Source organism: Lepisosteus oculatus, chromosome 1 (genome assembly GCF_040954835.1).
Source record: "Lepisosteus oculatus isolate fLepOcu1 chromosome 1, fLepOcu1.hap2, whole genome shotgun sequence".
In the NCBI taxonomy this organism is placed as follows: domain Eukaryota; kingdom Metazoa; phylum Chordata; class Actinopteri; order Semionotiformes; family Lepisosteidae; genus Lepisosteus; species Lepisosteus oculatus.
Window position 1 is genome coordinate 44,182,570 of NC_090696.1, and position 18,167 is coordinate 44,200,736.

Below are 18,167 nucleotides of genomic sequence, written 5' to 3' on the forward strand. Positions count from 1 at the left end.
TTTTGATCATATACTTTTAATCTGCTTATTTCCTTTCAAAATTACGATTCTCAATGTTACAGAAATGTTCTGTAGTCACACAACGAGGCAAAAGTTAATCCCATTCCATACAATGTTAACAAACATCTCTGCTAGAACAGAAGTGAACAGACTGATCGTCAATTGAACTGAGATACGGCTGTTGCCTCTGGAATGTTGAGCAAAGAAGTTTTAATAGCTCCAGAGATCATGTTAAGTGCTTCTTCGTGCAAATAGTTACCAACTAAAGCTTTAAAAATACAGCATATTTAGATATGAACTCCCTGCCATGATTCAGGGTTATGATTTAGAAACCAGCGGTCAATACAGACATAGAGAAGTGCCATCTTCTACAGTAGTTCTAATCCCTGAAGATCTCTGTGCACTCATCAGAATTTGACAGTCCACTGCTTGACGCTGCAGTCATGCGATGTGGTCACAAGGGTGTGCTCATCCAACCATGCCAACCCGCTGACATGATGCAGCCGATGGGCATCTGCAGAGGGAATGAAAAGTTGAGTAGGGCAAGTTTTTGTTTGTTCTTATATGCTGAACGTGAATGTACATGAAAAGATGATGCAGATGTAAGCTAGAGAATCGGAAAACAGCAAATCCACACCCATTTCCACACTGAAACCTACATGACTTAAAATTTGCCACCTATGGTATTGGTCAGATACCTCACTGAATGACAACTTGGGTAAGCAAGCATGGAAATCACCCAACATAAATACTTCAACACCACATCTTTGTTGGTTTTCGGCAATCCTCGAATTGGATGATTTCTTTACCTCTGAGATTTGTATTTAAAGACTATTTAAAATGAGAAAACGTTTTATTGATAAATCTGTTGAAATATTGTTCACTACCAAAGAAATTCTGCCATTAAATACATAGGAAGGCAAGCAATAAAATAATTAAACAAGCATGTAAAAATCACTGTCCATTGCTAGATGGATTTAAACAAGTTTCATGCAAATTACAGGTTGTCTGACAACAGTGGATTTTCGGGTGAGATTCTTGCAGGCAAACGCGAGAAAAACCTTTCATATAAATTGTAAATGGATCTAAATTCACGGAACATTTTCCCAGCACTTTAAAGAAAACACAAAAGCCCTAGGCTTGGCCAATATGCAGATATGTCTTTACTATTCATTTGCACAGGTAGGAAACAGATAATCTTAGGGAGACTCACAGAATCACAGCTATTCATCACTAGTTACTACAGCAAGTTATCAGAAATTAATTGAGATGCAGATCTTAAAAGATACCTAAATGTTAGATGGATATTTTGTATGATGTAATAAAATGGTCTTTTTGAAATACTCTACAAACAATGCAATTTAGAGCTTGTAAAATTAAGGCAATGCAGAAGACACAAATAATAAACCATCCTTACAGTATTACTAACAGAAAAAAATACTTGATCAGGTCTATAATTAAAACCCAATGCAGTTCATCAGCATTACAAGCCACAGGTCTGCTATAAACTATTTTACCTGGAATCTTCAGTCTTTTGTCTGCATCATTCACGGTCCAGATGAAGACCATCATGTCCATGCCTCCACTAGCAAAACGCTCATTGTCTGGTGACCAAGCCAAACAGACCACCTTGGCATGGTGCCCATAGAAAGCATTCTTTTCCTGGTGGAAGATGAGAGGAGGGAGGAAAGTAATAGTTTCAAATGGCTTTATATGCTGAAGCTGATGTTTTCCATTAACCTTTTCTATGGAGATAATAATCCCTAATTATCTATTTGTAACAAACCTAAAATGTAAGCATTACAATATAGAAGTCCAATTACCCACAATGCCCAGCTGTTAAAATGAATTTGTAACTACTGGACATTGTGGATCATTAAGGTCAAACAATAATACAAAATCAGAAAGTAGCTTATGAACTGTAAAGTATGTCATTGTGTCATCATAAGTTTTAAAAACAATACAATATTTCTTTTCACCAATATTCAGTCCCCCCCTTCCATAACAACATGTAACATTTCATTACAGATTAAATGGAGATTTGTAAGTATTATGAACACTAAAGTTTTTTCTTTTTTTTTTTTAAATGAAAACTGTTCTAAAAGGGAGCAACTTTAATTTTTTAAAAAACATGTTTTAAAATTACTTGTTAAATATATTAACTGGGATTAATTGTTCATTGTTCCAACACTCCTCCTATCTTTGCTTTGCAAAATATTGAAGGGCCTGTCTTGAAGATTTTATGTCACGGTTATACAGTAGTTGTAAAAGCAATGTATGTTTTTAAGATACATAGAATTTGCACATCCTGTTTTAAATAATTGTCATCTTGCATATCCCTAGAATAAACATGTATAGTTTTATGCACATCCATGTTCTTGAACATGCTACAAACACAATGGAATGTAAACAACTTCCACCAATCATATCATTCCCACATAATATACAATAGTGCCACTGTATCTCAAAATATGAGGAAAGTATACATGAGCTGTGTCTAGTTACTTGCTGGTCAGCACATTTAAAATGCGTATATCAGGAGAACAATTCTTACTAAAAATATACCAAAACATACCGCATATCCATCCGCCACAGTGAAAACTGTAATAACTTTCTGTGCATCAGAAACAGCAAGGAAGGCACCATCATTGGAGTAGGCCATGTCAGTCACTGGCCCCTTAGCTTCTATGACCTTGCCATCTTCCTTTAGAGTGTTTCCTTGAATGGAATAGAAGTGTACTTTTCCATCCTATAAGCGAATATCAGACAGCAGTATAAAAATTAAAGTAGACAAAGAAACAAGCCATTTTTGTACACTGTAAATGTTAGTAATCAAATATCTTTCATGAAAAATAACATAAGGTTGTTAACTTAGTAACACAGTAAAATGCAGTAGTCATTGAAAAGGCCAAGAATCAGGTTTGACAATTCAGTCTTCATTACCCTAATTACAACTCATCAAATGCACAGTAAATTGAAACTCACAGCTCCTCCTATAGCCACTGTGGTACCTCCTGGATGAATAGCACCAGCTTCAGGCTCATAACCAAGGTTGTCCATAGTAAAACATTTCTTCTTGTCCTTTATCAAAACAAGCTAAGACATACAAAAAAACAAAACAAACAAACATTCAATAATATTAACGGCCCAAAAATGTAAAGTTGTCAAAGCTATAAATGCAAGACATTGAGCTACTATTCTGCATAAATATTGTTATAAACCAACTTTACAGTAAGAAAATAGAATCAGTGAAACAATCCAACTGGATGCAAATGTAAAGGTTTCTTTTACCTGTCCAATACAAACAGCCAAAGCGTATCCTCCTGGTCCAACAGACACACACTTGGGCTGAACGTCCATCTTTACAATGTCAGATGCACTAAAAGTAACATAAGCAAACTGAATACATTTAAGATCACTATTTTGTAACCACAGTGTTACTATTTCTGAAGTATAAATTTTAGGATTCCAACTATAAAGAGATCGTGGTATTTAAAAGTTTAATTTCAAACAAGCAGCTTTACTCAACATATTAATCTGAACTACAATACAAGACAAAAGCCCCTAAATTTAGGCTTCCTCAGGGAAATGCCATTGCACTGTTGCTGGAACGTTTTTTAGAATACCTGTATCTTGTGGACTTAATCTGGGCTTCTGCCCTGGAGGGACTCGTATCAAATATCAAAATATATTCGACTACAGAATCAAGGAAGACAACATTGGCCTGATTATGTCTTCCAAAGAGCCAGATGTGAATAATGTGCCGGTATTAAAATAAATCTTGCCCACATTCAAGGTATACACTTTTCAAATATTTATTTTGCATGAATGAAAAAAACATCCTTGAAAAAATGTTTTATGCATTTATCTAATAAAACAAACTGGAACATCGAATAAAAGTTTGACAACCTAATAACATCAAAATATTAAACATGGGCACATTCGGTACAGATGCAGAGATACTAGTCCTGTTTCCTGTAGATGTTGTACAACAATGAATATCATAACCTATGCTTAAAGATACACAAGATTCACTAACCTGTATTCTTTCTTGGTCACACTGGTAAAACGTACAGTATCATCCATGCTACAGGTGACTAAGTGGTTTGACTCATCTACAGCCATCTTGGAAACAAGGTTGCTGTGACCCTTTCCAGAAAAGTCATCATTCTCTCCAGTTTCTGCATCCCAGTAATGTGAGAGATCCAAGTTAAGGGGTACACACCCATGTCCGTGATTTAATACATACGACACAATCAACTACAAAACACATGAATGCAACCCGTAAAACTAAAGTAGTGACTCATGAAAGCATTACTGCATTTCATCTTTTTGTTACAATCCTCAATCTAAAAAGGAAATGACAGCATTTTCAACATAAATATATTCAGTACACATTGGTTACTAGTGCTGAAGGCCATTGCCCCAGGTAACATGCCTAACATTTGAGGTTCTCTCTGCTACTATAGGAAAAAAAAATTAAAATGCAGGTATTAAAGGATATTAATATGGCCATCATGACTTCCAGAGTAGATGTAGGATCTTCCATTGTTCTTGTGAATGGTCAAAGATTGAATTGATTTACTGTGACCCTATTAACAAAAAAAAACAAACAAACAATTGTAGTAAATTAAGTTGAAAATAACAGATAAATGTTCTGTGGTGATCACAAGCTCTGTTCATTTTCACTTATTCTCTCTCATTTGTAAAGTTCAATAGGTAGAAAATCACCTTATCACAAGTAAAAATTTGATTTGGTACAATCCTCAAGAATTATTCACAACATTTTTATGTGCAGGACATACATGTTAAATCAAATTCCAAGTGACTTTCATTTACAGTATTTGAAATTCAACTAATATACAGTTTACAGACTAACCTGACTTTTAATTAAATTAGCCTTATTGAAGATGAACACCCTAATGTGCTTGTAGTTAAAGAAAAAGCGCACAAGACTTCCTTAAAATTTGCATCTGTGGTCATTTAATAGAACACTGAAAAAAACCAAAGTACAAAGTTTCAATATTTCTGTTAAAAGGGAACTGCAGTCCTAATTTCTCAGACTGATTATTAAATTTTGGTAACAAAATTATTTCACTGATGGCAACACAAAATTTTACCAATTCTAAATGAAGCACAAAATTGTGAACTTTGTGAAAGTACTGTATAGTCCCCATGTTGTTGCAAACCCCTGGTCTCGCCACGGGCAAGAGCGAGTTTGTGCTAACTGTGACATGAAATGGCCCTTCCTGCTCACTAGTCGCTGTAATGACTAATGTAATGCGATGTACAAGGAAATAAGTACAGATTGGGCAGCAGACACTTCACCACAGAAATGTTCCAACATGATCTATATGCAGAGGTAACAAGTAATATTTGTCACAACCATCTCAAAATCGAGAGCAATATTTCTCTGGATTACAAGAGAAATATTCACAAGCCTGCTTGTTTACAACGTTATAGGGCCTCTGCATCTCACTGGAAGTCCTGTTGCCCTGTTTTGTATCACAAAATATGGCACTGTTCATACCAGGAAATTTAAACTATTTTATTATGTAAATTGGAGGTTTTACATGTTACTGTGTACATTTTACTTTCATTGTGGTTTGAAATGCACTCAATGTGGATTCTTTCTAACACCGAAATATAAAAATAGAATTGCCGTTCCCCTTTAAATTAAGTTCCCTCTTTAAATTTAAATTCAACTGAATATTAGTGATATTTAACAAGTGTTTTATTAAAAAAACTTGAAAAGGCAACCATATATAAGATGTATGCTAGAGAGCAACAAAACTGATTGAATTTAAGAGAAGAAAGACATACAACTGGCCATGCCATAACATGCAAATTTCCACCCACTGAACAAATTTCCAGTTATCATTGTTTAAACAAGATTGTAAGAATTGCTTAGACATGATTTTAAAAGCTTTCACTTGATCAAATGCCTGCCATAACATACTAGTTATTTTTCCTTCGAAAATAAAAAAACATTAGGCAAGGGCTTCGAATCTCATCAATTCCAAAACACCTACACAGCTTTTTCCAAAACAGATCCAAATGCCTTTTCAGCAGCTGATGTATATCAATTTTCTGCAGTAGTTTCAGTCATTAATCCATCCCTTTTTGTTGGCATTGAACACTATTTTCAATTTCCGCTTGTATTTTTGTTACGATTTTTTGCTTTGAGGTCATTTTATTTTTTTTAAACAACAGAAAGGAAAATTAGTTTTTTCTAGAAAAATACTAATACCCTTAACAAAACAGAGTGGTACACAGGTTCAGCATCACCCAGGCTAGAAGGCCACAAATATGCATGAAAGCATACAAAACGTACACAAGAATCCATATTAAAATAGACCCCAAGATCATTTTCCAGCTAGCAGCGGTGACGGTATGTAATCCCATAGCTTTCAAGTCTCATACATTGCGAGCCAATTTCATGGATTCAAGCCTTGGTCTGAAAATCTAGTGTATTTACATCAAGTCTAGTTTGATTTAAAAAATGAAGGTAAAATTATGAAATTGTAAAGATATGCAGTTCCTTTAACCAATGTGTTCTCATACATTAAAAAAAGAAACCATTAATACATATAGTATCCAATCACAATATTCCACAGAAAATATCTTTTGTACAGGCTTCTACACAGACCAGCAGTTAATCAAAGGACAGGATAAAACAGAAGTTGCTGCATCACCTTTCATTAAAAAGGCTGGCTACCATAGTGTACATAGTATAGAATCAGCAATCTCCAAATTTTAAGATATGAACTATAAAAATGTTATTAAACCAAAGTTTGTTAATTAAAACTCCAAATATGTAGTCAGAGTTCCATAAATGACATGAAAACAGAAAGGAACAAATTCCTACATCAGCTGCAGCTTTCAACTTAAAAGAGTACTGATTTTAAAAGGAAAATGCAATAACAGTGCACTGAACCCATCAATTTCATATTAAACTAAATTAGGAAACTGCATATTTATAGTTTTTATTAATTTATTTGAATGAAAAAAAGGATCCTCCCCCCCCCCCCCCCCCCATGTTCCAGTGAGCTGCATTCATCATTAAACCATTTACTGTTCATATTACAGACCACAAAGACATATTCTATGCAGTGTTTGCTCCATAAAGAACCAAAGTACTCACTGTCACTAACCCAGTTATGTCTGAATTCCTCAAGTTTTTCAAAACCATATCCTACCTTAATCGTTCGCAGTGGCCTGTTGGGATTATTTTTGTCCAAGTAGTTGATGTATCCGGACAGAGAAATGCTCAACAGGTGATCTTTTTGCCACAGACAGCCTAATTGCTGGTCCATAATGTCTGATCCCATATTGAAGGTAGTCACCACAGAGTTACTGCCAACATCCCAGATCTTTACGGTCTTATCTCCAGAGGCAGAAAGCAGCTGAGTGCTGTCTGGGCTCCAGGAAACCTGAAATAGTATACAAGAAGTTACATACTTAAATTTGCAAGGTCTTTCTTACGGAATCTGGCTTATTGTGTTCATCTTTACCCATTCCAAGTAATAAAGACTGAATACTACTAAAACTCTTGGCTTAACTAATGAAATTATCCCAATCAGGCTTCATCAGAGCAGGATTGTTGACAGGTGTGGTATAGATTTATAATGAACAATAAAAAAAGTATTAAGTTCTTTCACCATTACAGTAAGCCTTCAATTCACAGCAAAATTCTTAGATCCTCATGCTGGTAAATGTAAGAAAAACGACAAGGATGTAGATGTATGAAATCTGAAACTGAAAAGACTAAGACCCACCTAAATCTGCAGTAAATAAAGGCCTTTGTACTCTGGAATCAAAAACCAAGGAAGAACACAATTTAACATGTTAAAGTAAAGAGTTCCTAAAGTAAGTTATGGGAATGTAGAAGTCGATCTTAGAATCTCTGAAGGATGTTTACAATACCTCAGAAAGACTTTTCCAATTATAAATGAGATCTGCTCTCTAATGTTCAATATTTCATTGGGATGCAAGTCTTGTATAATGCTGGGGACACCGAGTCCATCAGTACATTTTAGATGTATTTAAAATTATCTTTCATTTGTCCAGTTGGAGGGATTTAACATCTAATCAATTACGTTGTACTGACAGTTTCAAGTTAACATTGCAAGATATGTCAAGTAATAGACAATCGGATGTACTGAGCATTACAATCTATTTGTTAAAATCAATATCAGTTATAACAAAACTGTTGGGCAGCATATGCAACAGCCTGTGATACCTTAAATTCTCATTACTTTTAATTATATTCTACATGTCCTTAATATGACATTGTAAGAAATGTTCAGCTATAACTCAAATACAGCACTATACATTACTTCAGAGTCAAAGAGTTAAAATTGTTTGTGCACATACTTTGCAAAATATTTGCAACTGAATTTACATGGACAAAAACACAATATGCAACAAAGGTGCCCAGTAAATGAAATCCTCAGAAACACTGCATTAGGTCTATGTGCCGCACCCGCTTAGAAAGAAAACAAAAATGTTTCAAAAAGTGACATGAATAGAATAGTCATCATTATGTCCTGTCTGTTCAAGAAATTCTGAACAGTATATGAGGAATCATGAACACACAATTTAATTTTGCATTATGTTTTTGAACACCCCAAAAATTCCCAAAGCTGTAAAACACTAAATGAAGTGTGGATGAATGGACTCTCAAAAGAGGAAATCCTTTTATGTGAAACTGTATAACATTTCTGCCGAATCAAAGATGACGCAGGAAAGTTACAAAAAAATAAAGCAATTGAGGATCCGTTAATGAATGAAATCAAAACCTCAACATAAAATTAAAACAATTTCCAACACTCACAGCATATATTCCACCATCGTGGGCTTTGCCACCACCAAGTGCTGCCAGCTTCTCTCCCGTTTTTCCATCATAGAGGAAGATCTAATTGAACATTGAAAAAAAGAAGTTTTTAAAAGTTCCAAAACTACTTAACTTTCCCACCGTTTCTTTGCATTACATGTGCATATAATAAGGGTCTCTGCCCTTGGTCCTAAGATGGGCGCAAGGTCCTCCAATTAATTAAATCAATCAATCAATCATTATCTGTGCTTATAAAAATAAAATCATCTTTAGCCACCAGTTGAAGACAACCATAAAATGAAATCAAACCCTCTCAATGGTAAGGTTTTGGGACTACAAATTTAGGTAATTTCTTACTATGATTTATTAACATGTTGTAATCATGTTAAGGCATCTCTGTTTTAACTAAAAAAAGTTAATGTAGGCAAATTAAAGTCATGTTTATCTGTGCACAGAGCCCAGAAATCCACTGGTAAGTACTCACTATACACTAAAATCTGAGCAAATTAGTGCATTATAACAAATAACTCTGCAGAGAAATGAAAATAAGAGCAATATTATATACAATATGAAACAAAAACTGGGGGGGAAAAAAGGCTACAAGCGAGTCCTATAATTCAGTCATACTGCCTACGATATATGGTAGAACAAGGAATAACAATTGCCAAAATACTCAGCACTCTTGAATATTAACTATGGTTCAACTGTGTATTAAACGTCACACATAAAGCCAATTTGTTAAGATAAATTCTTAATCTATTTCAAGAACAGGTGTAGTTATTGTCCTTATGTACTAGGGTTTATCTAGTATCTTACAAAATGCTTCAACTTAGAAGGAGAAGTATTTTAAGTTAACAATGACAAATGCGTCAATTGGTACCGACCTGGCCATCTGCACCAGCTGAAGCACACCGGTTTCCATCAGGAGAAAATCGTACACAATTAACAAATCGGCTATGGTCCTAGGAGAAGAAACAGAAGTTCCTCGAATAGGGTTTTTTATAAGCAAGCAAAGTAAATAACAAAAAGTACCTTAGTTTTCATTTCGCAGAGAACACTGTACTAAAACTCCAGGTTTACTATTGCATTAAAAACTATTTTCCCCCTTTTGTCAGAATCATTTTATGTGTAATTCCACCCATTATCTTTAAAATTATTAATTCTAAGGAGGGCCGCGGCAGGTTGGGGCCTAATCCACCAGACGGTACAAAACAGAAATAAACCTTAGGATACTAATTACATCCCCATGCAAGCAAAGAAGAATGATTTAAAGACATCAGTTAATCTAGCCATGCCTTTAGGCAAGAGAAAACAACAGCACCCAGAGAACACCTACTCGAATGCAGGAAGAACATACAAATTCCACACATTTGTGGCACAAGGTCAAATGTGCCCCAGGCTATCCAAGAGGTGTGAAGCAGCAGCACTAACCTCCATGTGACCATATGCTTAGAAAAATATTGTATTTCAATGTCAATCATCAAATAGTATGAATTGATGAATAAATGATGATACTGTATATGTGAAACGTTTCAACATGAAGAAATACCTCAAATATCTTTCTTGTGGTATAAATGAGGATTTGGCATTATGAATCTTGCTGAGAAAACCTATTGTATTTGCAAGCTATATTTCAATACTGAAAAAGTTAAATAGGAAATATGCTTAAAAACTAACTTTAAGTACCGTGTATTGTGCTATTTCCAGTTCATACTTCACGGCTTTGCACAAGTCTAGTAGTTTTTTGGTAATTGTCAAAAGCCCTTTTTGATAGTCATTAAGAGGCTAAAAACTCGATCCAAGAAATTATTACACGAATAGTCAAATGGAATGTACAAAGATCAATAAAGGAACAAAATAGTTGCATGTCAGTGTTAGAAAAATAAATCACCAGCTTCAAACATCAAAAAACTAAAAGATCTGTAGTTCCCAAGATTCCTTGTATATTTTTTAAAATGAGTAAAATGTCAGTTTCATGCATGTACTGCATTTTGTTTGTGGATTAACCACTCAGTATGCTCGTGAGATTCTTCATGGTGGAAATCTGGCCTTTGGTGTGGAAATCCCCAGGTATTGCCAGAAGCAACAGCTTAGACATTTACAATAATTAGAATCCATACTAGACTGCATTGGGTTTCTTTCTTTAATTTCACATGGTAAAATCTATTTGACATTCAAGTAAATTTCTAAATCAAGTTTACAGTTATGAACCTGCTTAGTAAAAAATATAAAACCCTTCTTTTCCCCAGGTCTTTACTATGGGCAAACACAGTATGTCAAGGAAAAACAGATTAAGGAATACAGTCTTCATATAGCCTTTTCACATTAAAAATATCAGAAATGACAGCACTGAAAAAGTACAATATAGTTGTGTGGTTAAAAATATGCAAGTGAACTAAACAAAAATCTTTAGTTATTCCTAAGTGCAAAAAATACCACCCTGAGATGCCCATTACCTTATATCTGTAATAAAAGCTGTAGCACCACTTGGGAGATTTTATGACTATTATTGTGCTGTATTTTGGTTTCTTATAACGGTTGGATGTCAGCCAATAAATAAAACTGAAGCTGAAACCTTTCAGGGATTTAGGCCTTTGCTGCACTCAGCTAAAGACTCTTGTGGGATGACGTGGCTAGGTTCCCAGTAGATACATTTGGTACAAGCCATTTCCCCACTAGGGATGACTGCATTACCTATGGAAAAGGGAACTCTGTTTGTGCCTAGTAAGCTTACCATCAAGAAATGTTCAAGAATTTATGCGTTGCAGAAAGAATGAAAATCAAATACAGCACAAGAGAACTCTTGACACTTACTGCCATTGTAAACTTGAATTTAAAAGGTGGCCCCTCGAAGAACGCAGCACAGTTGTCATCACTTCCAGTAACAAGCCGATAGGGCCTTGTCTGCTTTATATCCACGCTGTTGATGATCTTGTTATGACCAGTGATCTCCCCAACAGATGAACCCGTATCCCACAAAATAACTGCTCCAAATCTATCATAGGAAATTTAGAAAATGCTGCATGTTATGTTAGGTTAATTACTTCACTGAGCCACAGAGTGAAAGAAAAATGAATGACTCAATGTTTTTTTTTGCCAATTGAAATCTAAAGACAACAAACCAGCTGCTAGACAACTACAAAATGTTTTTTCTATAATGGTATTGACAATGCAATTAACATTTGCATACATTTTACAAATTAAATGATTAAGGATTTGCCTACAGTATAAAAAGCAGACATGCAGGGACAGGGACAGAAAGAAAAGGAGAAGAGGGGAAAAAAAGAAAGGAGAGAACAGGAAGCTGAGCTGTGGGAGAGCTTCTTTTTCTATCCAGTCTGGGAATCAGATTCGGTCTAGGTAATGCAAGTACTACAATGAGTATCAGACTCTGAACGTTATTATAAGAGAGCTTGCAGTCTGATTTCAGGAAAATCAGATTTATTATATTGTGAAATTCATGCTCTTAAAACATCACTCCTAGTTTAGTGAAGCATTGATAGCACAGAGTAAATGATTCCAATTTACTCCAGGATATATGTTTTACAGAGGGAAATTTACTCCCGAGTAGAATCCAATTTTATTAGAATGCATTTCCCTCTTTGACCTGCAAACATTATAAGGGAAGAATTCTGGAATTTTTTAGATCTGACCTAGGACCCTGATAACCATTACACAGATTTCTACACAGTGTAACTGTTGGAAAATTGTAATACCTATGCTTAACGAATATTTGCCAAGGTGGGACCTGATTAATACTCTTATTATAAGAGCTGTGCAGGAGAATAAAAGGACACATGTTCCTCATAAAGCTGAGCTCAGGATGACTTGGTTCTTAAAATACTTCAGCCAACAGATCTTTACTTTAATTCTATAAAATTGTGTTATGACTGGTAAAGTTAGCATTTCACAGATATTAATCAAATTAAAATGAAAAAGCATCATGATTGAGCTCTGAACTTTAGCAGGTGAAAATATTCACCTTTACCTTTATAAAAAGCTGGTGGCAGAATATGATTTTAACACACTCCCTTTCCATTACAATATGATATCACTGTCCATGGAATGCAAACAAGAGCAGTGGAGCGGGGTCTCAAAAAGCAATAATTTTAAGAGGAACAAGTAATAGGTTTATTCCATGCTGAAAAGAGAAGAAAGAAAACGTTTCGGCCGTGGAGCCTTCTTCAGGTGAAGACCTTCCTTCTTCCCTTTGCCTCACACCTGAAGAAGGCTCAATGGCTGAAACGCGTTTCTCCATTGCAATGTGGAATTATCGTGTTGCATAAAAGTTCACTCAGTGAAGCTCTGTTGTAAGAGGCTGCTGTATCTTTAGACTGTTAAAGATAGGACTGGCCAAAGGAAGTCTATTATTACTTCACTTACCTATTAGATATTTTAAGTGACTTCTGACCATTTAAGATGAATTTATAAAAAAAGGGTGCATTAGTTTATTTTTTTCTGGAGTTTTTTAAAATATTTCCAAGGCAACACCAGATTATTTGGAGCTATATGAAACATAACACTTAGCAAACCTATATGAAACTTAAGATAAAATAACTGCATTTCAATTTGTATGTGTTTAGGAACAGGGACTCACATGCAACTGTGGATGACTTGGTTCTTAAACATTTCAGCAAGCTGATATGAATCTTTACTTCAGTTCACATGTGTTATGATAGGTAAAGTTTGCATTTCACAGATATTAAGCAAATTAAAATTAAACAGCATCCTGATTGAATTTTCAATGTAAAACAATTCTCTAAATAAAGAACTCTAATGAAAAAAAATGGATGTTATTTTTTTCTATATATTTCTGTACATGTATTTCAAGCTAAAATTATGGCTAATGAAACAATTTCTCATCTGTTGCTAATTATAAAATACATTATTCTGTCAATAAACAAATACACTCACAGGAAGTTATTCTGTAAGCAGTAAAATACTTACTTTTCCCGTCCTTCTCCAACAATAGCTAATCTCTTGCTATCTTCAGTCCAAGCAATGTCTTTAATCTTTCCTGAAAAGGGCTGATACTCATACTTCAGAATGTGTTCCTTCTGAGTGGTATCCCAGATCCGAACCTTCCCCGAGATATCTAAGTTGGATGAGTTAAAAAAAAAAGCTTTAAAAAAAAAAATCTTTGCCAGGGGAAGAGCTGTCAATGTGACAGATCCTTCTTTTTATTTCTAACAAAAAAGACTGTCATAAAATCTGAACTAAAGCCTATACTCCCACCTCTCAGTCAGTTTCTCTCCATTATGCTTCATATTAATGAATGTACTGTAATTTCTATAACAGTCATACAATGTGCATTCACTGACATATTTAGGAAACCCAAGGCAGACGCAGTATGGAAATGCAAAATCATTTTTAACAATGAGGTGTTGAGAAATAGTTTTAAAATCATGTTTCTTTTCAAGAACATTGCTTAATTTTAATTTTTCTGTACATCAAAGAAGTATGCATATTCAAAATACCCCCCCCCCCCAAATACTAATAGGGATTTTACAAATAATTAGTAAAAATGTTGGATTAACTTTGTAAACAGCATTAATGACAAATGCTTTAAAACCAGAGAATATCTTCAACTTGCACCATGAGTCTATAAAGTGAAATTTAAGATGAAGCAATTTAATTTTTTGGCTAGAGCAAAATTGGGGAACTCAACAACAGACACACTTTGCAAACTGTTTGCAAAAGCACTTCAGCATGTCCTCCATTTATAATAGTTACTTTATCATACAAATTTAACTATGAAGGAAGTAATCCAAGACCAGCTTTGTGTGAAATCACAAAATGGTATTTTACTGCATCATAGCCAAGTAGTCTCCAAGGTTACAACAACTGCATTTTTGGCAAAATACAATAAAATCCGATTCATCATAAAATAAAGTGGTTAAATGTATTTGTATTTAAAATCCACTTTCTTTTTCTAATGTTTACTTTATTTTAATTGATTTAGAAATGTGGTAAACCACACAATTAAATGTCTCCAGTGTTGGACTCCATTATAGCTTTGTATTTTGAAAATAATTTTGCAAACTGATAAAAAGTAGAATGTTTTCATTAGAATGTACACGTAGTATCATAAATGGAAAAAAAAGACACTAGGAATATACCAGTAACATACAATTAGAAGACGTTGTAGGATTAATATAGAATAAAAATACCTCCAGATGCAATGTAAAATCCACTAGGTGCATATTTTGCAACAGTCACTTGATGAGCATGTTCAGTGTAGATGTCTGCAATAGCAGGATTCTAAAAATAAGAACAGATTTCACAAACCATCAGGTAACTACAGAACAGATTAACAATCAAAAACTATGTCCTGATCCTGGCAACCAAACAATATTTACATACTGATAGCTGTAACTTCATGCTCATTAAAAAAGTAATAAGCAGCTTTTATTCGGTTGGGTGCAACAATATCCTAATCAGGTCACTATAATACCACACAAGAAAAGCCAGCACTGTAATAATGGCTGGAAAAACAGAATAGCAGCTATTCTTGGCCAAGGACGGCCATATGAAAAGTGCATGATATTCTCTCGGTTTATGGAAAAAAGCAGTGATGTACTGCATAAAATCTTACATCAATATTTCTGATGGTGACGCTCTTTCCATTGGTGTAGATGAAGTTTTTTCCCTTGGGATCACCTCCAAGGATCTTTGAAACGCCTCTTTCCACCTGAGGGAGGCTGGCAAACACTTTCTCTGTAAAAATGAACGGGCGATTAAGAGGACTGAGAGGTCAACAATATTCATACAAACAGAACAAATGTGTACGCCGAATGGCTCAGATAGTAGTACATCCCTGTAAAACATAAATGTTTTCAAGAGTAAAAAATAAATACGTGGAATTGTGTGAACCCCCAACAAACCCCACCACGTTACCAAGAAACCTATATAACAACCAAATGTTTTTTTTAAATACTCTAAAAACATTGCATATTTACAAACAACGAACCTGGGGTACAAATCTTTAACCAAAGACACACAACTAACTAGGTTATTTTGCAGTTAATGACAATTTAATACATTCAATGACGAATTTTAATTTTTATTTCGCAATGGTTTAGAATTCTTTACGGCCGGTTAGTAAAATAGGACACATTCCCTTGATACACAACGTAAGGAATGCAAATTCGACTTATTTATAATTTGTTTCTTATTGCTGTTCCGTCAAGTATTAAAAATATTACCACGTCGAAACCTTCTCGACGCGCATCTTGATGCGTGTCATAATGCTTTATACATTTCCGCATTGACTAGAAAGAGCTGGCTTTCAGTCAGCTTTGAAACTAACAGGTTTGCGATAGGGATCCGAAACGATCTCCACATGAGAAAATAAAAATCAAACCACGGAAAAGACTCAATAGTTGTATCTATACCGAGACAATTTATACAAAAACAACCCAGTGAAATATAAGCTTTGAAAACCTGCAACCTAAAAACGACACCTAGAGTAAGAATGAGGCAGCAATGGGCGAGGTTGTCTCCCATTTCTGTTTCTTGCATATACCGACCGTACTGTACTACAGTCTATAGATGGTGGCTGGGGTACTCAAACTACACAAATATCGAAGGGATCGAGCCTCAAGGAGACGGCAAATCGCATGCATCTGAACAAGAGAAAGACAAACAAATGTGACTTACTTAATTCGTATGACATTCTCGCAGACTTTTATAAATTCCACCAAATGAATGAAGAACAAGCCTCCCTGTTCCTTGCGTCCCCGCTACCGGCTGCTCTAGCTTCTCACAAACACGGAAGCCTGCACTCAGATTGACTGTCTTTGCCCATATATAGTAAACTCGACAGACACCAACAGCTGCTGTTCTCACCAGACCTGCGCTGACTTGCCTACCAAGGAAATGACGTTCAGTGCAATCGCCTTGCTCAGGAAACTCTAAACCTGCTTGAGGGAAATACAGGGAAAGTTCTTGCTTTTTACCAATTCTAATGCCAGAGGGGATAAACCAAAATCAAATACATTTTAACAACATTCAAAGATAGATGAGTATTTTGCAATATTAAGCATGTTTCTATGGTAGGTTACAGAAAAGAGCAGCGAAGATAATCAGAAGCCTCCCCTCCTACTGTACAGTACGTTGTTTGGGTAGCTAGACTGAATATATCGGTGACATCAGAAATGTGTCATCCTTAATTTTGGAAATCTCAAAGCGAATATAGGGCGCCAAAACTAAATTTACCGTGACTGATATGGGTTCTGTTTTTGACAATGTTATTCACCACATATCCTCTGATAAGGGTTGGTTGTCTTTGGAAAACATTCCGCTCCATTAATCTTTGAATTTAAAAAGCATTTCTGAAATCCACTTTCCGCTAATGAGATTACTCCTAACATTGCCGAGCACACAAGTATATTTTGCAATAAAGCATCTTTTCCCCCAGAAATAAAATAATTTGTGACTCCTTACTAGTGTAAGAGGTGTGAAAATATACTGAGCTATCATTTAAACCTGTCTCAGATGTTAAGTGTTGGTGCTATCTAGCTCGTTTATAGCATTTAAATGATAACCATTAAAGTTCACTGATTATTCATTGAGCCTAATATATTGTATCACTCTCATGCAGAATTTTATTAATATATTTTTTTTATTAAACTACATCATTAGAGAACAGGGGAGTGCATATTTTTTGGAACCTGAATCATTCTGGTTTAAGTATTTTAGGCCTAATGTGACTGAAAAATAATCACTGCCGTGTCAGGGACCTGAGTTAGACTCTGGACTGGGTGCCTTCAGTGTTTAAGAGGGTTTCTTCCACTACAGTTTTTCTTCCACCTTCCAAACACATTTCAATCAATTTATTGGTTGCGCTAAACCGCCCTTTCCATAAGGGGCAGGAATTTAGCAACTTTCATATTGTAACACATATGGCTGACATTAGAGGATGGGCGAGCCGGCTTACCAGCGCGGTGACGTCACAGCCCTTCCCTGTGAATAGCAGGGACTGCAGCCGCTGGGCTGACGACTGACTAAGCATAGTCTGCTTAAACGTTCCAAAATAGTTTCCCTTGTCCAAAGCAGCCTGTTGTGTCTCTTTAAAAATAATCTTTATGGTTTATTTGTTCAAGTATGATTCCTACCAGGCTATTTTTTTCCTCAACAAACTTAACTGGTAATCTCTGGTTGTTCAGCTGTCTGAAAAATGAATAGTTTAACATTTTGTATGTTTTTGTAATAATGATTAGCACATTCTATTCTTAATGTTACACTGAAATTAATGGGCATAAGAAAAATCTATGTAAAAAGGAAAACAAAACTCATTAATTGTCAGAAAGCTGCTTATTGTTAGTAAAGG

The 18,167-nt window shown here is 35.1% G+C and overlaps 1 protein-coding gene across 1 annotated transcript; it reads right to left on the minus strand.

The window, feature by feature from the left end:
* On the minus strand, positions 1-16,661 carry wdr1 (WD repeat domain 1). The gene is made up of 15 exons (XM_069190336.1): positions 16,496-16,661; positions 15,432-15,553; positions 15,007-15,097; positions 13,784-13,931; positions 11,651-11,831; positions 9,721-9,798; positions 8,837-8,917; positions 7,200-7,433; positions 4,503-4,592; positions 4,040-4,194; positions 3,292-3,379; positions 2,986-3,096; positions 2,576-2,749; positions 1,518-1,662; positions 1-514 (listed from the first exon to the last, which is right to left on the minus strand). Exons 1-15 carry the CDS (start codon positions 16,509-16,511, stop codon positions 408-410), a joined length of 1,821 nt encoding a protein of 606 aa, XP_069046437.1. The 5' UTR covers positions 16,512-16,661; the 3' UTR covers positions 1-407.
* Positions 16,662-18,167: the final 1,506 nt, after the last annotated feature.